This window comes from Ahaetulla prasina, chromosome 1 (genome assembly GCF_028640845.1).
Source record: "Ahaetulla prasina isolate Xishuangbanna chromosome 1, ASM2864084v1, whole genome shotgun sequence".
In the NCBI taxonomy this organism is placed as follows: domain Eukaryota; kingdom Metazoa; phylum Chordata; class Lepidosauria; order Squamata; family Colubridae; genus Ahaetulla; species Ahaetulla prasina.
In genome coordinates, this window is record NC_080539.1 from 8,422,036 (window position 1) to 8,444,798 (window position 22,763).

A 22,763-nucleotide genomic window follows, 5' to 3' on the forward strand; every position below is an offset into this window, starting at 1 on the left:
ATCCAGTTTATTTGGAAAACCTAACTAGTTATTGACGTTTTCTTGAAAGTTTGATTCGAAGGAATTTATTTTCTTCCGCTGAAATGCTTCTCGCATAGCAACAAGTGCAAATGAATATTTCCTGCAAGTTATTTAGGGAACTTCATTGAAGACAAACGCTGTTTTTAAGGTCACAGTCAACTAAGGAGAAATTTCCTGACAGTTAGAACAAGTAATCAGTGGAACGACTTGCCTCCAGAAGTTATAAATGCTCCAACACGGGAAGTTTTTAAAAAGTGATTGGACAACCATTAGTTTGAAATGGTATAGGACTTCCTACTTGAGCAGGGGGTTGGACTAGAAGATCTCCAAGGTCCCTCCCAACTATTCTATTCTATTCTATTCTATTCTATTCCATTCCATTCCATTCCATTATGTGAATTGAATTTCACTTGGAGGGACATTTTTTATTGTTATTCTCCGAAATTACTCTCTCTGCCCTGGTGTTTTGAAGTCCTAGGAGGAGGTTGGGGTGGAACACCCCATTCTGCTAGTACAGGGGTCTCCAACCTTGGTCCCTTTAAGACTTGTGGACTTCAACTCCCAGAGTCCCTCAGACAGCAAAGCTGGCTGAGGAACTCTGGGAGTAGAAGTCCACAAGTCTTAAAGGGACCAAGGTTGGAGACCCCTGTGCTAGTACGTAAAAGGGCAGACACAATGTATAAAATTCAATCATTGGACAATCTTGAGAAATCAAGTCCAAAGGTGTCACTAGCAGAATGTCACTGGTTGAGGAACCTTGCAAAACGTTAATAGAATTAATAGAATAATATGCAAATATTAAGAGAATAATATGCAAATATTAAGAGAATAATATGCAATGCCACAGGACTGCTATGCTGGAACAGAAAATATTAATAGAATTAATATTAATATGCAATGCCACAGGATCGCTGTGCTGGAACAAAACCGTCAGGTGCAACTTTTGAACAAGTTTATATCTGAATGTGTTTGAATACAGGTAGTTCTCGACTTAAAACTGTTCGTTTAGTGACCATTCAATGTTACAATGGCACTGATAAAAGGTGACTTATGTCCATTTTTCACACTTACAACCGTTGAAAGCATCCCGGTAGTCACATGATCAAAACTTAAGACGCTTGGCAATTGGCATGTATTTATGAGGGTTGCAGTTTCCCGGGGCCATACAATAACCCAAAGCAACAAACATGCCTTAATATTCCTTCCTCTTCCTATTTTCCCCTCACGGGTTGAGTTGAGAGAGAGGGGCCAGCCCAAAATTCACCCAACTGGTTTCCAGGCCTAGAGTGGAACTAGAACTCACTGTCTCCCGGTGATTGGCCCAAAGTCACCCAGCTGGCTTTCATGTCTGAGGCAGGACTAGAATTCACCGTCTCCTAGTGATTGGCCCAGAGACACCCAGCCCAATTATAATCTACCAGGTGCCTTAACCACTGACTAGAGCAATGAGGGAGGGAAGGAAGGAAGGAAGAAAGGAAGAGGAAAAAGGAAAGGAAAAGGACGGAGCGGGAGCGGGACGGAGGAAGGAAAGAGAGAAAAGAGAAGCAGAAAGGGAGAAACAAAGATGGATAGAGGAAAAGAGAAGGACAGAGGGGGAGGGATGGAGGAAGGAAGGAGAGGAAAGAGAGGGAGGGAGGGAGGGAAGGAGGAACGAAGATGGATAGAGGGAAAGAGAAGGATGGGGGGAGGGACGGAGGAAGGAAGGAGAGGAAAGAGAGGGAGGAGGGAGGAAGGAACGAAGATGGATAGAGGGAAAGAGAAGGACAGAGGGGGAGGGATGGAGGAAGGAAGGAGAGGAAAGAGGGAGGGAGGGAGGGAAGGACGAATGAAGATGGATAGAGGAAAAGAGAAGGACAGAGGGGGAGGGATGGAGGAAGGAAGGAGAGGAAAGAGAGGGAGGGAGGGAGGAAAGGAGGAACGAAGATGGATAGAGGGAAAGAGAAGGACGGGGGGAGGGATGGAGGAAGGAGGGAGAGGGAGGGAGGGAGGAAGGAATGAAGGATAGAGGGAAAGAGAAGGACGGAGGGGGAGAGGGACAGGAAGAAAGGAAGGAGAGGAAAAAGAGGGAGGGAGGGAGGGAGGGAGGGAGGGAGGGAGGAACGAAGATGGATAGAGGGAAAGAGAAGGACAGAGGGGGAGAGGGATGGAGGAAGGGGGGAAAGGAAAGAGAGGAACGAAGGGTCTATTGATAAGAGTTAAAGATAGCAGTGAACAATTTGTGGTTTTTTCCACATCCTTTTGCGTTTTCATCACACCAGGACACAACCGGACACAACCGCTTAGTTAAAAAAGGAAAGGCCATGTACAGATAAGCTTAAGAGTTTCCACTACAATGTGCAAACAACAAAGATTAAATCGAGGCATGGAGAGAGGTAGGGGTTTGGTTTGGTTTTTAAAAAAGAAGACTGAACTTGCATTAATGGAATCCATTTTGAAAGCATCTAGTGAAAATCTATTTAAATTAATAACAAACTGCACTCTTCAGAAATGAAAATCAGCTAGTTTTTCGTACAGCTGCAGTGGCTTTTGGCATTTTTTAAAAATGGCTTGAACTAAGCTAACATTTCAGCCTGAAAGAGAAAGGTTTACGATAGAAGGGATTTCCCCGTAACTCCGACCCCCCCCCCGGAGAAGTTTGATTAGTGACGAACACAAATGCTTGAAAATGAAAGTGACACAGTTTATTGAGGGCAAGGATTTCTTTTGTTTTAGAAAAAAAGTGTCGCAATTTCATCAGATGACACAGATTCTGTCTTGGCTAAAATGCACACAGGGAAAAACATCAGAGGTCCTTGTAGTTAAAGCACATCCTCCTTCCTTCCAAGAAAAACAGGGAAGGGAATCTGCCAAAGTTAGTCTCGGCCCTCAAACAGAAATACGAATAAAATAAAATAAAATAAAATAAAACAATTTATTATTATCTTCTTCTTTAAATTCTCACTACAAGTTAAACCACCTAACAATATCACTTTTATTTTTTAATATATTGCCATTATGTTAACTCTGCAAATGTGTGATATAAAATTGCTGTAAGACCTGGTACCTTTATTTTTTTCTTCAATTTTATATAAACACAGTGAACTTCATTACTGTACACGTATAATCTGCAACTACAGCTTAGCTGTAAATCTCCCACACACAAAGGTATGGTCATTTCTATCCCGCCCCACCTTCCTATATTCCCCATTAAACTGTACATCAAGACCAAATACAAATTTTTGCGGTTCCCCAGCCCTCCCCACCCGCTTACAAAAAAATAACACTCTAAAAGCAATCTACCGCAACTTTCAATTAAGACGATTACAGATATAATTTTAGACCAATTGCTTTAAAGCAAGAAGGCAGTATAAACCTTCTAGGAAATTTTTTTTTTATAAAAGAGGTTAAGAAATATAAGACAATTTATACATTTAAAAACTTACAATAAATAAGAGAATGCAGGCATTTGTTTTTGAATACTAGATACTATAATCCAATACAAGAACATTGCAATGTTCCGAAAACGTTCCATAAATTTTTTTTTGTCATTTCTCCCTCATTCATCTTTTTTATGGTCTCCATGCTCATTCTTTTTTAAAAAAAATATTTATTAACATGGCAGGGGCCTATGGCTCATAAACTCTTCACAAATACTGTGACAGGTTGATGGGCAGAAGGAGAATGGATACTTGGCTACTCAAAAGATGCATTATAATACATGTCGACTGACCGGTTCATCACTTTGGCCAGTCAGATATACGCAATACACCAACAAAAAAACAACAACAAAAAAAAAAACCCACCAAAAAAAAAAAAAAGGAGAGAGGGGAACAAACAACCAGGTTATGCACCTCCCACCGAAAGTCACAATTCTTGGTAACGATGAAGGATGATTAACAGCCTCCCCCTACTTCCCTCTGCCCTCCATCACACAAAAAATGACGTTACAGAGAAGAATTCACTCTTTTGAGTCCTGCAGTGGAATCCTGTTTTCCCTTTTTCGGTTGTTGTTGTCTGTTCTTCCATCTCGCAAAGTCGGGTTTGGATAAAGATCACAGCATATTCATGATAAAGTTATACAACTGATTCAGCACCACAAAGTGAATTGGGAGACACGACCGCCGGTCCTGGGTCGCAGGGTCACAGGTGAGCCACGAGAGTGCATTGTACTGTTCCAACACAAACCTTAAGACAGAAACAAATCGAAACAGGTCGTTAAAGGGGGGAGCGTGCTTTTTTTGTGTTCAGAAAAGCTCAGCAGGTAAAAAAAAAATCCAGTGACTCAACTGCCAAACGCCACAAGCAAATTGAAGTTCTACAGATAACAAGAAACTGAACATCTGTCAGGAGATAAGAGAGCTGCACTCAGCCCAGAGGTCAGGGGTAGTCAACCTTTCTATACCTACCGCCCACTTTTGTATCTCTGTTAGTAGTAAAGTTTTCTAACCGCCCACCGGTTCCACGGTAATGTGCCGTGTGTCGTCTGCGCATGCCTCTCGCGCATCGTGGATTGGGTTTGGGGGGGGGGCGCCGGCTACCAGCTCTGCTTGTCTGTTACAGCTGGGTGGTGTGGGGGGAAATGCGCGAGCTATTCTGGGATGAGGCTCTTTTGTTTGCGGTCGCACTATAGCGCCATTTAGTTTCACTTACCGTATATACTCGAATATAAGCCGATCCGAGTATAAGCCGAGGTCCCCAATTTTACCCCAAAAACTGGGGTAAACTGGGGACTCGAGTATAAGCCGAGGGTGGGAAATGAGGCACCTACCGGTTGGGGAAACCCTCCCTCCCTCAGCTGAGAAGGCTGGCGGCTCCCCCGCCCCGCCCTCTCACTGCACCGGCAGGGCTTCAGTCCGGTAAAATGTGAAAAAAAGGAAAAAAAACTCGGTATAAGCCGAGGGCTTTAAAAAACAAAACTCGAGTATAAGCCGAGGGCTTTAAAAAACAAAACTCAGTATAAGCCGATCCGAGTATAAGCCGTATAGACCCGAGTATAAGCCGAGGGGAAGTTTTTCAGCACAAAAAACGTGCTGAAAAACTCGGCTTATACTCGAGTATATACGGTACGTAACGTGAACTAAATTTATGCGCGGGCGATACAAATAGTATATTTTCAGAAATTTAAATTGTCACGGGGAAGTTTATGAAAACCTAATGAAAATGTTTTTAAACAATGCTATGAAAATTTTTTAAAAAGTCAATTAAAATTCAAAAACAGGAAAGTGCTTCAGTATTGGACAAAACCCCTACCGCCCATCATGAAAGCTGGAATGCCCACTAGTGGGCGGTAGGGACCAGGTTGACTTCCACTGGTATAGATGGTCCTCGACTTATGACCCACCTTTGAGGCCAAAATTTCCATTACTAAGCAAGACAACTGTTAACTGAATTTTGCTCCCTTTCACGACCTTTCTTTAGCGACAGGTTGTTAAGTGAGTCACACTGCGGTTAAGCGAATCTTGTTTCCCCGTTGACTTTGCTTGTCAGAAGGTCACCAAAGAGGATGTAGTGACCCTGGGACACTGGGCCCATCATAAATATGAGTCAGTTGCCAAACCTCTGAATTTTGCTCATGTGACCATAGAGATGCAGCAATGGTCATAAGTGTGAAAACGGTCATAAGTCAATTTTTTCAACGCTGTTTGAACTTTGAACAGTCACTAAATGTACTGTTGTAAGTCCGGAACTACCACTACATCTTTTCACCCGGTCTCCTTTACGGGGTGAAGAAATGAGGGAGGATTCCTTTTGGGGTTGCTCGGTCTGGCCTCAAACCACAAAATGAGTGGCAAATTATTTTAATAATAATAAAAACCTGCCCATTCCAGGCTCTTGGGAGGAACATGAGAGGGGTAAAAATGCCAAATCCAGTCTGAACATCTGGCTGACTGTGCAGAAAGGAGGGGGAGGAAGAGGAGGAGGAAGAGAAGGAGAAGAAGAAGAAAAATAAGAAGAGGAAGAGAAGAAGGAGGAGGAGGAAGAGGAGGAAGAGGAGAAGAAGGAAGAGGAGAAGAAGAAGGGGAGGAGGAGAAGGCAAAGAAGGAGGAGAAGGAGAAGGAGGAGAGGAGGAAGAGGAGAAGGAGGAGGAGGAGGAGGAGAAGGCGAAGGAGGAGGAGGAGGAGAAGAAAAATAAAAAGAGGAAGAGGAAGAGAAGAAGGAGGAGGAGGAAGAGGAGGAAGAGGAGAAGAAGGAAGAGGAGAAGAAGGAGGGGAGGAGGAGAAGGCAAAGAAGGAGGAGAAGGAGAAGGAGGAGAGGAGGAAGAGGAGAAGAAGGAGGGGGGGGGGAGAAGGGGAAGGAGGAGGAGGAGGAGGAGGAGAAGGAGGAGGAGAAGAAAAATAAAAAGAGGAGGAGGAAGAGGAAGAGGAGGAGAAAGAGGAGGAAGAGGGGAAAGGAGAGAAGGTAGAAAAGGAGAAGAAGGAGGAGGAGGAGGAGAAGGAGAAGGCAAAGAAGGAGGAGAAGGAGAAGGAGGAGGAGGAGAAGGAGAGGAGGAGGAGGAGGAAGAAGAAGAAGAAGAAGAAGAAGAAGAAGAAGAAGAAGAAGAAGAAGAAGAAGAAGAAGAAGAAGAAGAAGAAGAAGAAGAAGAAGAAGAAGAAGAAGAAGAAGACGACGACTCTTATTCCATATCCAGTTAAGGGCTCTTCTGTCTCTTATCTGACTTGGCTTTTTCTCTTGGCCCAGTCTCCCAAGGTCCCAAACCTACCAACGGTAACACTTGTGGACTTCAACTCCCAAAAGTTGAACAGCTGACTGGGGAATTCTGGGAGTTGAAGTCCACAAGTCTTAAAGTTGCCAAGTTTGGAGACCCCTGGCTTATACGGAGGTAGAAAGGCAAAAAAAACCCAACAAGCAGGAAGCTACTTGACAGGTCAAAACGGAGATGCGCCCAGTTGTTGACCTTAAAATAATGAAAACGCGTTTCTGCGATAAGCACACACGCACACGCAGGGAAGGTGCGTACCTGAGGACATCGGAAGTTTGATTCGAGTCAAGAGGGTGGGAGTGTTTACTGTGAAGTAGCTCGTCCGATTGCACTGAAGGCACGTGGAGGTGCAAAGAAGCCTGTAAGAAAAAGCCAAAGCCCAGAGTAAGTGCTCAGTGTGAAGCTCATATGATCCGTTACCTCCCAATTCAATCGGACATCAATGGATGTTCTATCTATGGGGCGAAATCTTAGAAGAGAAAATACTAGGAATTGTAGCTTAGGCCTCGGAAAGAAAGTGTCGTGTCCCACTCCTCCTCTGACGGCCGGGTCTGGGAAGTCTGTATCAAGCGTGGCCACGAAGCCTCTGCAGCTTTGCCAAAGTCCTGTCAGAGTTCTCAGGGCAGGCAGGAATCCAAGGTGTGACTTCAGCAACCCAGATGAGACTTTGCCTGACTCAAGGAATGCCAAAAAGCAGATCCTTTATATAGGCCATGGGGTGTGGCTCCATGATTCAGCACTTATCCAGGCCTGCCCCTCCCTTCCTTTTGCTGATGTCGCCTCTCCATTCTCCGGAAGCGGGGATCTGTCCACTTTTCGTCTTCCTGCTCAGCTGCCGGCAATTCTAGCTCGTGGCTGGCTTTGTGCTCACATGCTATAGGAGGGAGGTTTGTTTGCTCAGTCTGCCCGGGCATGGTGCCAGGGCTGGGGGCTGGAGGCATGCCAGACCATTCTTCTTCACTATCAGTCTCTGGCTGAGATAGTTGGAGATGGGAGGGGCCCGGCTGCGGAGAGGAGGGCGGGCGAGGCACAACAGAAAGGCAGCAGTTCTGCGCTTAAGTGACCTTGGTTACAGCCGTCGTGGCTTGTTACCTCTTCGGGCAGAGAGACAGAAGTCTCCTCCCGCTTTGGAAAAGCAGCACTGAGCTGTAAATTTCATGAACCTTTTTTTACAGGTATGTTGTAATATACATATATAGGACACTTCTTTTCTACCTGCCATAATCACAATGTCTTCCTTTACTATCCTTTTTTTTCTCCATTCTCTAATTTCTTCCTCCATTCTCCTTTTCTTTCTTCCCATTCCCTTCGCTGCCTCAATCTCCTTTCTTTCCTCTAGTCTCCTTTCCTTTCTTTTCTTCCCTTCCCCTCCCCTTCTTTCCTTTCCTCTCCCTCACCTTTCTTTCTTTTCCTTTCCCCCCTTCCTTTCCTCCCTCTTTCCTTTTCCTTTTCCTTTCCCCTTTCCTTCCTCTTTCCTTTTCCTTTCCCCTTCCCGTCCCTTTTTCTTTTCCTTCCCTTCCCTCTTCCTTCCCTTTCCTTTTCCTTCCCCTTTCCTCTTTCCTTTCCTTTTCCTTCCCTTTTCCTTTCCCTTTCCCTTTCCCTTTTGTCCCAAAGGTGCTTTTCAGAACTGAAGGAGCTTCTTGGATGAAAAGAAAAACCCTAAAAACAAACAAACCCAAGAAAGTCCAGTTGCCTTTTTGGAACAGCACTTTTGGCACACAACCATGATCTGGATCTCCACAGCCGCTCTCCTTTCCTAGCCTTTCCTTTCCTTCCTCCCTTCGCTTTCCCTTCCAAAAAGTGTCCCTCGGAAATAACGTGAGAAAAAGAAAAAGGGGTCCCCTGTCTTATGGATTTAGCTCCCGGGTTTTTCCGCGTAATCTTCGACAAACGCCCCTCCTATCCCCCAGCCACAGGAGCTCCTTACCTTAAGAAACAGAGGACACTGATTTTGTGCTTGAGGACATGCCGACCAAAACCAGTCAGGCAACGGACCTGCTTTAGCGGTGGAGACGAAGTAGCCGAGGGCCAACGGCTGCTGAAGAATGTTGGGGACTTCATCGTGAGATTCGGTGGAGAGCAGCCGGTCTGTACCTTGACCCTGACACGACCAACAGAGAAAACTGGCATTTAGGATCAGCCTCAAATTCAGCAATTCAATGTCCTGTTTTTAGCTAGGGATCAGCTAGTTGTTTCCGGGAAGCTTACAAGCAAGACATGGGGGGGAGCATGTGCTCACACACACACACACACACACACACACACACACACACACACTTCCTTATCCCTCCCAGCCAGAGTCTATAGCCATCAATAGCCTCATCGCTTAGAAATTCGTTACATTCACCTTAAAAAGGATTTAAGTTGCTCACCATTCCCTTATCTTCTGCTGGTCAATTTCATCAGGCACTATGTGAGCTCAACTACAGTCTTTGTCTTACGACCGTTTGTTTTGTGACCGTTTGAACTTAACGGCGTTGAAAAAAGTAATGTTTACCACACACACACACACACACACACACACACATACAAACACACATTTCCTTACCCCCTCCTAGCCACAGAGTCTATAGCCATCAATAGCCTCATTGTCTAGAAATTTGTTAAATTCAGATTAAGAAGGAGTTGCGTTGCTCGCCATTATCCTATATTATGCTGGTCAATTTCATCAGGCACCATGTGAGTTTAATCATGTACTACGGGTAGTCCTTTGTCTTACGTACAACCATCTGTTTTGTTACCATTTGAAGTTACCAGAGCATTAGAAAAAGTAATGTATGCTGGTGTTCGTGCTTATGACCGCTGCAGCATCCCCATGGACATGTGATCGAAATGTGGGCACTTGAACAATCGTATTTATTTACGATAATTGCAATGTCCTAGGGGCAGGTGATTGCTATTTGAAACCTTCCCAGCCAAATTCCAACAAGCAAAGTTGTTATGGTCCGCCAGCAGCCTGCGGAGCTGACAACGGAATCAGACAGCGATGAGGCTGAGGAAGAGCGTGGGCTAGTCCTGGAGGCTGGGGAAGGCCCGGATGAGGGCTCTGCATTGGAGGCAGAGGTGTGGCCAGGGCCCTCGGGGAGTGAGGTGCGGACTCCAGAGCCTCCTGAGACTGACAGTAGTGAGGCAGAGGAACAGGAGGAGCCTGTTCCTAATGCACGCATGAGAAGAGCTGCCAGAAGGCAAGAGCAGCTCAAGCAGAGAGGACAACTCGGGAGTAGGGCCAAGAGATGATTGGCCTCTCCCAAAAGGCTAAAAAGACCAGCGACGGCGTTTGGACTCTTTGCATAGCTTTGTCTTGTTGCATTTATTTCGTATCGGTGTCTTCTGAACATTTGCCAAGAAAGGCCATTGGCAATTTGCCTAATTGGACCAAGGTTGGTGATAGGACTGAGGAATTGTGTTAGGAGGAATTTGCTTTAATTTAGTTGGACTACGCTGAGAATGAAGTAATTCTCAGCTGTTCGAATAAAGTTTGTTTGTTTTTACACTGACTGAGTTTCCTACTACCTACTTGGGCCTGGGTCACACCAAAAGTCAGTGCTGCAAGGCGGATTCTCTTATCAGCTGCAATGATTCACTTAACAACCACAGTAATTAGGGTTTTTTTTTAAAAAAACAGGACAAGAAAAGGTTGTAAAATTAGGCCTGACTCATTTATCAACCATCCAGTTCAGCAATGCAAATTCTGGTGCCAATTGTGGTCATAAATCAAGGACTGCCTATATGGGAATTTGAATTTTATTTCAGATGTCTTCTATCAACTACCGTTCAGCTTCACTGGTATATCCTGTTTAGTTCTAGCGTTAAAGGTAGTCCTCATCTCACGACCACCATGGAGCCCAAAACTACTGTTAAGTGAAAATTTGTTAAGTGGGTTTTGTCCCATTTTACGACCTTTGTTGTTAAGTGAATCACTGCAGTTAATAAAGTTAGTAATCTGGTAGTTAAAGTGAATCTGGCTTCCCCGTTGACTTTGCTTGTCAGAAGGTCGCAAAAGGTGGATCGCATGACCCCAGGACGCTGCAACGGTCGTAAGTATGAACCAGTTGCCAAGCATCTGAATTTTGATCATGTGACCATGGGGATGCCGCAAGGGTTGTAACTGTGAAAAACGGGCGTAATTTTTCCAATGCTGTTGTAACTTTGAACCGTCACTAAATAAACTATTGTAAGTCAAGGACAACCGGTATAGACGAGAGAGGGAGAAAAACACACCTGTACTCCCAGCACTGTACTAACTGTCATTGTTTACCAGCCAAATTCAAAGTATTGGTTTTGACTTAGAAAGTCCTTTAAGGCTTGACTCCAGCTTACTTTAGGGACTATCTCCACACACCCCAGGGGGAATGAGAAATCAAGGGATCGTAAAGCTGAGGACAAGCCTTTAGAGCGGCCAACATATTATGGATGATTTTATCTCCGGAGGTAGAAATAGCACTTATATATCGCTTCACAGTGCTTTACAGCCCTCTCCATGCAGTTTTACAGAGTCAGCCTCTTGCCCCCAACAATCTGGGTCCTCAGTTTACTCGACCTCAGAAGGATGGAAAGCTGAGTCAACTTCGAGCCGGTTAGGATCAAACTCCTGGCAGTGGGTAGAGTTAGCCTGCAATTCTGCATTCTAACCCATGCACCACCATGGCTCCTATTAAGTATTAGTTATCTGATAATAATATACAATTATAGGTTTGTTTTAATACTAAGGAATTAATTCAATTCCTTAGTATTAAAACAAACCTATAATTGTATATTTGGATGTTGTAAGCCCACCTCTCCCCCCCCAAGTCTTTTGGAGTGGATGGCCATAACAACACCATCAAAGAATAGCAATAGCACTTAATACTTATATACCGCTTTGCAGCCCCTCTCTAAGCCGTTTACAGAGTCAGCATCTTGCTCCCAACAATCTGGGTCCTCATTTTACCGACCTCGGAAGGATGGAAGGCTGAGTCAACCTTGAGCCGGTGAGACTCGAAGTGCCAAACTGCTGGCCGTCGACAGTCGGCAGAAGTAGCCTCCAGAGAGCGGTGAAAATAATTTTGCTTTAGCGGGCATCTGGTGACTAATTATTAATATTCTTGTTTGACTGTACCGCACTAGGCTGCCAACTTTTTATCCTGCTGATGTGGAATTACACATATTATTTGTGTTTAGCGTACTGCAAACTTCTTAGTGCATTGTGTTTATTTTTACAGGTAGTCCTTGAGTTACAACAGTTTGCTGAGTGAGTGTTCGAAGTGACAACAGCGCTGCAAAATGGGACTTACGACCGTTTTTCACATTTAGGATTATAGCAGCCTCCCCAGGATCACATGATCAAAATTTAGATGCTTGCCAACTGACTCGTATTTATGATGGTTGCAGTGTTTCGTGTTCCCGTTTTGTGGCCGTCTCACAACCAAAGACAATGGGGAAGCCAGATTCACTTAACAACTGTGTTACTAACTTAACAATTGCAGTGATTCATTTAACAACTTTGGCAAGAAAGGGTGTAAAATGGGGCCAAAACCCACTTAACAAATGTTTTGCCTAGCAACAGAAATGCTGGGCTCAATTGTGGTCATAAGTCAAGGACCGCCTGTATTGATATAGCCTTCCCATGCATAATTCCATATATGTGTATTACATTTTCCCTTATTCCCCCTTTTTCCAGAATAGTATTTGCTTGTGAGGAATGATAGTTCAACCTGCTGATAATTTTGGTTACTATTTTTGCTACCATCTCCAGCTCTCTATTTTCCTTTTAACATGCTACAATTAGAACTGAGTAGCATATTATAAGGGTGATCACACTATAAGTAACATTGCTTTCATGTCGCATTTAATTCCTGGTGTCTAGAATGGCCCGTCCCTGCTCTTATCTTGGCAACAACATGGAAGTTTTGTCTTCTTCCAGGGTTCTGTTTTTTTAATTCCCAGAATAGGCTATAAGCCTAGAGGTTTAGGAGTTGAGCAGGCTGAATTGGAGGGTAGAGTTAAACGCGTCATCAGTTTGGAATCACTGAGCATGCACAAGAAAACAAAGTCCAGCCCTCCATCAATTATACTGACCTTTATCTAAGGTCAACTGAGCATTGTTACTTGTATCCTTATGATTTATATTGATATTGTTTCCTGATTGCTTATTTCTACCCGATCACTATCATTAAGTGTTGTATCATTAAGTGTTAAATTTGTACCCTATGACTATCATTAAGTGTTGTAAGTGTTGTACATTGATGAAGGTATCTTTTCTTTTATATACACTGAGAGCATATGCAACAAGACAAATTCCTTGTGTGTCCAATCACACTTGGCCAATAAAAAAATTCTATTTTACAAGACAAGAGAATTAGAGGCGGTTTCGGGCTACCTAACTGGGAATTATATTATCAGGCATCCAATTTGATGTGGATTAAAGAATGGATAACCTTGAGAAATAATAGAATATTGACTTTGGAAGGACATGATTTGTTGTTGGGATGGCATGCTTTTTTATGGTATGGACAAGCTAAAACACAGGGATACTTTAGAAGACACTTAATTAGAGAAGCGTTGTTATCAAATTGGGAGAAGGCAAAGAAAAGTCACTTTTTGAACGTTCCAATTTGGGTATCGTCTATTGAGGCATTCTCATATTCAATAACATTTAGAAAGGAACATATAGTTAGGTATAATGAATTGTTGAATGAAAAGGGTGAGTTAAAACCCAAATTAGAACCAGAAACAGATGATATAACAATGAATTGGTTTTCTTATTTGCAAATACAATCCAGATATGATAAAGATGTTAAAACAGAAGGCTTTTATAATAATATAACTATTTTGGATAAGATTTTAACAGGTCCTGATGACAATTTGATCAGGAAATTGTATGGATATTTATTAGAGGAAAAATAGGGAGAAGAACAAGTAAAAGAGACAATGATTGCTTGGGGGAAGAATTTTGGTCATGGGATAGATCTAGAAGCCTGGCAGAAATTATGGATGTATAATTATAAAATGACAATGTCTACAACATATAAAGAGAATTTGTATAAGATGTTTTACAGGTGGCATCTACCCCAACAAGAATTGCTAGAATGTTCAAGGATAAATCTGAAAAATGCTGGAAGTGTCATCAGATACCTGGATCATACTACCACATGTGGTGGACATGCATTGAAGCGAAGAGATATTGGAGTAAAATACACACGTGGTTGGAGAAAATGATTAAAAAAAACATAGATTTTAAGCCAGAAGTCTTTCTGTTGGGAATTATTCCAGAGATATACACTAGAGATGTAAAATATTTGATTGTGAATATTATTCCTGCAGCCAGGATTGTGTTTGCTAAAAATCGGAAAAATGAGAAATTACCTTTGCAAGACGAAATAATTAGGAAGATGATGGAATGTGCAGAGATGAGTAAATTGACATTTGAAATTAGAGCTCAAAAAGATAAGCAATATTATAAAATACGGGATTTATTTTATCACTGATTAGAAGGAAACATATGCTAGAAAAGAGAATACAAGATATATGTTTGAAAGAGATGTTTATATTGAGAGTGCATAAGAAGATATGTAAACACCCCTTCAGCACATTGTAATTGTTTGATGAGAATGTGTCGTTTTTTTTGTTGTTGTGAAAAAATAAAAACTTCTTTTAAAAAAATATCTATTCTATTCTATTCTGTTCTATTCTATTCTATTCTATTTCCTATTCTATTCTATTCTGAATCCTATTCTATTCCATTGCATTCTATTCTATTCTATTCTGAATCCTATTCTATTCCATTCTATTCTGAATCCTATTCTATTCCATTGCATTGCACTGCACTGCATTCCGTTCTGTTCTGTTCTGTTCTGTTCTGTTCTATTCTATTCTTCAACTGTTAACTGATCAGATTCTGCTGTATAGGTAACAAAAATAAACCCCTCTTGCTTTGAATTCCTCACCTCTCCCTAGTTAATTGTGGCCGATAAGAGGTTTCCCATTCAAGTGCTTACTTTGTGAAACCTGCTTAGCCTTTTCAAGATTAGCTCGGCCACCTACTATGATAATCAAATTATAATTTTGTAGATCTGATCACCCTGCCAAGCACCATCATCATCATCACTGTGAACCTGTAAGCATTGTCTGCAAAAGCATTCAAGTATTCTGAAGTAATCACTATATCCAAGAACTTTCAATCAGATAAAAAAACAACCCTTTTTTCTCATGCAAAGTTACCTTGCCCATATCACCTCCATGGTTGAAGTGAGAACCTGGTGAGTGAACAGGGGATCCTGTTGGAGACGCAGGAAGGATGTTTATGATATCAGGGTCCAGGTCATCTCCAGTGTCCAGCAAATCAAAGATTCCCATTCCATCTGCTCCATCTTGGAAAAGAAAAGATTCACAGAAATAGGGGAGAAAAAAAAAACGTTGACTAAGAGGAGCAACTCGCGTGTTTTTATTTTTTTAAAAAAGAAGAAAACATACACGCATTCATCCAATGTTAGACCCAATGATTGTGAATTGGCTTATAGATTTGATGGGGTTTGATTTGATTTGCTGTGATGTGAATGGCTGCCCGTCTTGAAACAATTCTGACCAGCTCACAAGAACAATAAAATTATAAAGAAACACATAACAAAAACTAACAAACCTGGCACTTTAATCAACCCCTACCCACCCCCCCCAGGTTTCATCCACAGGCTAAAACACTATCACAAGAGTCAAGAGTCTACATGAAGAGCCAGATTTTATTGGCTTTCCAGAAAGCTAATGTGGGTGGGTGGGTGTATTCCATAACCAGCTGTGGTGTGTTTCCAGGGTCAATTGAAGGTGCCGGCTGTCACCTTTACAGCCTTCCATGGCTTGGGGCCAAGTTTCCTGAGAGACCATCTTCTCCCAGTCCTTTCTGCATGTCCAATTCGATCTAGCAGAGTGGGTAGTATGCTGCAGATAATGTCAGCCAAAGAGTGAGGACTAGAAAACAGGGTTTATCCCCAGTGGTCCCTGCTCTATGGCAGGGGTCTCCAACCTTGGCAACTTTAAGGTTGGCAGACTTCAATTCCCAGAATCTGGGAGTTGAAGTCCGCCAGGCTTAAAGTTGCCAAGGTTGGAGACCCCTGCTCTATGGAACATTTTCCCTTCAGAGATGAAAATGGCTCCACCCGTAAGCCTTTTGCAAGGCCTTAAAAACCTGGCTACGTTCCCTTAACCTGGGGTTCTGAATGTTTCAAATGCCCCGTTCCTTGGCTTTATTGCTACTAGCCAAGTATCTCGGCTGCAATTTATATTTATTTATTTATTTATTTTGAATGTTTTTATTGTTTTAAAAAGTTTTAGTGCCTCATCTCATTGATTGAGATGAGCGGCTATAGAAATTGGATGGATGGATGGATGGATGGATGGATGGATGGATGGATGGATGGATGAATGAATGGCAGTCACAGACCTTTCCTAGGTCCTACTATATCAGGGGTAGGCAACTATGGCAACTCTATGACCTGTGGACTTCAACTCCCAGAATTCCTGAGCTACCCACGTTGGCTCAGGAATTCTGGGAATTAAAGTCCACAGGTCGTAAAGTTGCTATACAGTTGCCCACCCCTGCACTACATGCTATTACTTCAGGGAAGGGACTGGAGTGTGTCCAATCTATCTGGCCTATATTACAACAGTTACTATTTGGGGCTGAACTATAAAAGGCAGGATCTAAACTGTTATGCAGCCAGGATATTCACTGGCCAACACAGCAATTGAATTGGCAGTTATTAAGCCTGCCTACGTTTGACCCTTTGCAAATCTCTTTTAATTTATCATATTTGTTTCCAACTGCAAAGAACTAGCTTGACATATTTTCTTTCATCACTGTGTGAACAATCTACTACATGCAAAATTTTCAATTGCTGGTGGCATAAATTTCCTGACAGAACAATGAATCAGTGGAACAACTTGCCTCCAGAAGTTGTAAATTCTCCAACACTGGAAGTTTTTAAGAAGAGATTAGATAACCATTCGTCTGAAGTGGTGTAGGGTTTCCTGCCGAAGCAGGGGGTTGGACTAGAAGACCTCCAAGGTCCCTTCCAACTCTGTTATTCTATTCTATAAGTTCTAAAGTGCTCAGTATAGATTCTGCAAAATAAATTAAAAGTCTGCTTCGTTACAATGAAGGACTTTTATACAGGTAGTCCTCAACTACCAGGATTTCCATTGCTAGGCAGTGGTTTAGTGAGCCAAGCCCAATGGTTGTTTAAAGTTATCACCGCAATTGTAAAGTGAATAGGGACCTTGGGAATGCTGCAATGGTTGTTAAGTGCAAAGGCCAGCCGTAAGTTTTTTTTTTTCAGCGCTGTGTGATCTGGATGCTTAGCAACCAGCATGCATTTACAATGGTCGCAAAATCCCATAATCACAGGACCACCAATTGCAACACCACACAGCCAGCACCCAACAAGAGAAGGCAATGGGGAAGCTGGCAGGAAGTCGTAAGTCACAGTCACGTGGTGTCGCACTGAATGACCTGTGATTTGCTTTTACAACCGCAGCTGACGTTTTAAGTTGGTGTGTCCAATTGTTGTTTCACTTAATGACCTGAGTTGCCAGTTGTAGTTAGTAAGTGAGGACTACCTAAACTTGTGGAGAGTGTGGAGTTTGCGAGTCCTGAACCAGCAGAAGGAAGGAAACCCCCACACCCAGGGATTGCAAATAGTCCTCGACTTACAAACACTCGCTTAGTGATCGTTTGAAGTTACAATGGCCCTGAAAAAAAGTGACTTATGTGCAGTTTTCACACTTACGACCGCTGCAGCATCTCCGTGATCGTGTGATCAAAATGGGTGCTTGGCAACTGGCACGTGTTTGTGACCGTTGGCAGTGTCCCGAGATCAAGGGATCCCCTTTTGCGACCTTCCCAGCTGGCTTCTGACAAGCGAAGTCAATGCGAAAAGCCAGATTTGCATGATTCACTTAACAACTGCAGTGATTCATTTAACACCCGAAGCAAAAAAAAAAAAAAGGTTGCAAAATGGAGCAAAACTCATTTAACAACCGTCTTGGGCTTAGCCATGGAAATTTTGGGCTCAATTACGGTCATAAGTAGAGGACTACCTGTACCAAGGAAAAAAGAGTTCACAGGCCGTTGAGAGCCAACGGGCACAGCTGCCTTCCACATCCTGACCAAATAAAAACGGCTGCATCTTAACCTGCCTTTTAAATCGCCTCTCAATTTTTCCTATTCAATCGAACCATCGACTCGTTAACATTCCCACGCACGCCCATGCAGGCACACGCACACACGCGCACACACACAAACCGTTGTTCGTATTAAAGGCCAGTTCCAAACCAGTTTCAGTGGTGTAGGTGGATGGTGCCAGCTGCACGGACGCAGAGGTGGGGAAGACGAGTATGTGAGTGCACGAGGTGTCCTGGGGGGTATTGAGCTGGGAGGTCTGCATGTTTAGGGTGGTGCTGCGTCCAAACACTGAGCCAGTGGATACGGAGTCTTTCGTAAAAAAAGAAGAACGGAGGAGAATTACCCCATGCGATCAACAGCAGATAGCAACAGCCATAGCACTTAAGACGTATATACCGCTTTGCAGTGCTTTTACAGCCCTCTCTAAGTGGTTTACAGAGTCAGCATCTTGCCCTCCCAACAATGTGGGTCCTCATTGGACCGACTTCGGAAGCAGGGAAGGCCGAGTCAACCTTCAGCAGGTGGGAATCGAACTGCTGGCAGTTGGCAGAGTTTGCCCTGCAATAGCGCTAGCACTTAAGACATATATACCGCTTCACCGTGTTTTTACAGCCCTCTCTAAGCGGTTTACAGAGTCAGCCTCTTGCCCACAACAATCCGGGTCCTCATTTTACCTATCTCGGAAGGATGGAAGGCTTAGTCGACCTTGTGCCAGTCAGACTGAGGGCAAAGTTAGCCTGCAATACTGCACTCTAACCACTGCGCCATCTTTAGGGGTGGTCCGTGTCTTCCTCAACCATTGGTCCTCTACCAGAAGCCTGGGAGTCTGAGGGCTTTGTGCAGGAGTTTCTCTGAGTAGACAGCTCTGAGGGTTTTTTGGAGTGTACTTCCAAAGACAGCAATAGCAAAAGCACTTAAGACTTACATACCGCCCCACTGTGTTTTGCAGCACTTTCTGGGTGGTTTGTAATGTCAGCATGTTGTCCCCCCAACAATCTGGGTCCTCATTTTACTGAGCTCAGAAAGCTGGAAGGCTGAGTCAACCTTGAGCCCCATCAGAATCAAATTCCAGACTGTGGGCAGAATTTGCCTGCAATGCTGCATTCTAATCACTGTGCCACCACGGCTTAATCCTGTCTTTGCCCTTCCTTCCTTCCTCCCTCCCTCCCTCCCTCCCTTTCCTTTTCTTTCCTTCCTTTCCCCTTCCTTAATTCTTCCTCCTTCCCTTCCCGCTTGTTCAAGAATCTTCCTTCCTTCCTTCCTCCCTTTCCTTTCCTTTCCTTCTCCTTCCTTAAATCTTTCCCCCTCCCTTCATTTCTTGCTTGCTGAAGAATCTATCTATCTATCTATCTATCTATCCATCATCTTCCTTCCTTCCCTCCTTCCTTCCTCCCTCTTCTTCCCTTCCCTTTCCTCCCTCCCTCCCTTTCTTCCCTTTCCTTTCTTTCCCCTTCCTTAATTCTTCCTCCTTCCCTTCCCTTCTTGCTTGTTCAAGAATCTTCCTTCCTTCCTTGCCTTCCTTTCCTTTCCTTCCTTTCTCCTTCCTTAAATCTTTCCCCCTCCCTTCATTTCTTGCTTGCTGAAGAATTAATCTATCTATCTATCTATCTATCTATCTATCTATCTATCTATCTATCTATCTATCTACTTCCTTCCTTCCTTCCTTCCTTCTTTCCTTCCTTCCTTCCTTTCTTTCCCTTCCCTTTCCCTCCCTCTCTCCATAAAATTCCCATCAAGCCTATTTTTTAACATTGGTTTCTTTGTTTATAAAATTCATTACCCCTCAGTAGCAGCTTACAGTATGAAAACTCCCCTTTGCGGGAGTTCCAACCTGATGAAAAGGATTTGGTACATACCTGGCATGATCACAAAAGATCCTTGAGGTTCCATAGCCACTAAGCAAGCACTGAGGATGCTGGGGGAATCAGCAGCAGAAATCCCACACATCCTGCACATATCTTTGAGCCTCTTGCTAAGAGACTGCAGGTTCCGGCGACTCAATAAACAGCTCCAATCTGGAAAGGAAACAAGAGCGGCTGACTAGCTGGGACATCATTTTTTTGCACAGCCTTCCAGAAAGCAATATTGTCTGCAGAGAAGTTGTTATCATTTTTTGGAGGTTTAAAGAAATGAGGCAACGGAGTTTGTTAAGGGTAATCTGGGTTCACAACCAAGACTGTGGACTGTTGAGCAGAGTACCCTACGCATGAAAACGACTGAGACTGGTTGTATATAATAACAGTCACTTGCAGACAAACTGGGGTTTGATATTCCTTTACTTTTAGGGAAAAGGCAAAGTCATAGTCCAAAAACAATTCCAGGTCATACACATATAAAGCTAGTCAGGGATGTTACAACGTCTTCTTACCAAGTCTTCTTTCAGTTCAGTTCAATACACAACAGTCAGTATCTTGAGGAATCAGTAACTAGCCATGATCAAGCAACGATCATAAGGCTCAAATATACAGTTGCAGCATGTCATCAGGTTACAATGCTGTAACTTCTCTGTAATTCCCCAACAAGCTATAATTTAGCAGTCCTTTTATACATTGGCTACAGAGCTCAACCAATCAGGATGCTTGCATGATGCAGCACAGCCTTAAAGCAATATCATGCCTTTCTACAAACATACATAGCTAGCTTATATATTGCCTGGCCAACTAGTTAGGCAAATAACAATTTCCTGACAGAGTTTCCCACCACTTCAGAATGGCAAATGGTTAGAATGCCCATGGGTTATTTGCTTTGTAGTCTGAAAAGCCAAACGGGAAACCGGTGAGAGTTACAGGTTGTCCTTGACTTACGACCGCAACTGAACCCAAAATTTCCGCTGCTAAGCAAAACAGTTCTTAAGGGAGTTTGCCCCATTTCGCGTCCATTCTTGCCACGATTGTTAAGTGAATCACTGTCGTGGTTAAGTTAGTCACACGGTTGTTAAATGAATATGGCTTCCTCGTTGACTTTGCTTGTCAGAAGGTCGCAAAAGGGGATTGTGTGACCCCGGGATACTGCAACCGTCATAAACAGGAGTCAGTGGCTATGAGTCTGAATTTCGTTCACATGACCATGGGGATGCAGCAATGATCCTAAGTGGGAAAATGGTCATAAGTCACTTTTTTCAACGCCGTCATAAATACATGCCGGTTGCCAAGCGTCCGAATTTTGATCACGTGACCCACAGGGAACACTGCAAAGGTCGTAAGTGTGAAAAACAGTCATGGGTCACTTTTTTCAGTGCCGTTGTAACTTTGAATGGTCACTGAATGAATGGTTTTAAGGCGAGGACTACCTGTATATTGAGACCAGGGGTGTCAAACTCGATTTCATTGAGGGCCACATCATGGTTGTGTTTGACCTCGAGGGGGTAGCGGGGGGCAGCTTGGCCAGGATGGGCATGGCCAGTTCAATGTCACTCGTGTCGGGGGCACATATGGTGGCCAAGTGCTAAGGCAGGACTTCCCTCAAACCCTCCCTCCCTCTCATTATAATCTTCCTTTCCTTCCTTTCTTTTCCTCCCCACTTCATTCTTTCTTCTTCCTTTCCCTCTTCCCTTATTTTTCCTTCCTTGCTCTCTTCCCCTCTTTCTTTCTTTTTCTTTTTCTTTCCTCTTTCCCTGTCTCCTTTCCTTCCTATCTTGTACGTCCAAATGCAAAAGGGGAAACATTTCTCCTTTCGTTTTGCTTTTAGTTTGTTTTACTAGCCCTCTGCCAGCAAAAATTGAACCCAGCTCCGGCTTCGGGCACAATGGCCTCCTGCGGCCCTCTGCCAGCAGAAACGGAGCCCAGGGACCGCACGTGGTTGAAAATGGGACCCAGGAGGGCTGTGTGCAGCCCTCCTGAGCTCCATTTTCACTGGCAGAGGGACCATGGGCCGATCCCTTGCTGTTTCCAGGGCAGTCCCATGGGCCAGATCTAAGCACCGATTGGGCTGGATGAGTTTGACACCCCTGGTTTAGACAGTTTATATATATCACCATTTCAGGGCAGGCTTCCGCAGTACCTTTCAACTCCCCGTGGCCGATTCTTCCGAGCCGTCCTATTACAACCCTCCACGGCACAGAACTCATCTGCACAAGACCCAAACACCACTCCCAGAGTTTCTGAAGACCGAGTCTGCGAGCAGATCCTTTTTTCCTACGAGCCCTGTTGAGAAATGAAAAAGTTCTCTGGTAAATAGAACGTCAGGCATGGAGAATGGGGACCACACGTTAAAGTTCCAGTTAAGGTGATTTTATTGCTCATGCCTTTACACAAGAATCTAGTCAATTCATGGTCAGCACTAAATGGGCACTAGATAAAAATCAATGAAATTCAAAAGGAGTTGGACTGGGATTGTTTGAGGGAACGTAAGGACTCCAGGCTGAGTCATCTCTTGACTCCGACCCCAGGTTCTGCCTCTCCTTCTCCTACATATAGTTGTCCATACTCTCCTCAATTGCTCCCAAAAGAACAGTTTGGACTGCTATGTAATCAAATGGTACTCTCAAAGGCACTTTTCAAGAGACAGCTGGACTTTCTTCTTTTTCTTTGAAGAAAAATTAAAAGGAGGAGCTATAAAAACCTTCCGCCGCGAGTTTAAAACACATCTATTTATCTGTGCAGGACTGGACTAGAATTTTAATTTTTAAATTTAATTTTAATGGGGTTTTATCATTTTAATTGTAATTTTAAATTTTGGCCTATTTAAATAAGTTTTTTAATTAGTGTTTTATCTTGTATTATATTTGTATTTTTATCAGGCTGTAAACCGCCCTGAGTCCTTTGGGAGATAGGGCGGTATAAAAATTTGATTAAATAAATAAATAAATAAATAAATAAAAAGCTTCTGGGATAAGAAGCGAAACGTCCTCAAAGTAAAACCAGAAGGTCCAATTGCCTCTTGAAAAAAGGCATCTTTGGGACAAGCAGAACC

General features: G+C 43.4%; 1 protein-coding gene across 3 annotated transcripts in view; it reads right to left on the bottom strand.

Annotated features, from left to right (window-relative positions):
- Positions 1-2,918: 2,918 nt before the first annotated feature.
- MED13 (mediator complex subunit 13) overlaps positions 2,919-22,763 on the bottom strand; it is a 167,757-nt gene continuing 147,912 nt past the window's right edge. Inside the window, exons 24-30 of one of the 3 annotated variants that reach the window (XM_058164115.1) lie at positions 21,852-21,994; positions 19,709-19,867; positions 17,973-18,161; positions 14,900-15,048; positions 8,628-8,801; positions 6,959-7,059; positions 2,919-4,185 (exon numbers count right to left, since the gene is read on the bottom strand). In XM_058164115.1, coding sequence (XP_058020098.1) covers positions 4,053-4,185; positions 6,959-7,059; positions 8,628-8,801; positions 14,900-15,048; positions 17,973-18,161; positions 19,709-19,867; positions 21,852-21,994 — 1,048 coding nt within the window. In that variant the 3' untranslated portion in view covers positions 2,919-4,052. Of the gene's footprint in view, positions 4,186-6,958; positions 7,060-8,627; positions 8,802-14,899; positions 15,049-17,972; positions 18,162-19,708; positions 19,868-21,851; positions 21,995-22,763 lie in introns of those variants that run through there. The other 2 variants (XM_058164114.1, XM_058164116.1) reach the window with 2 other exon arrangements.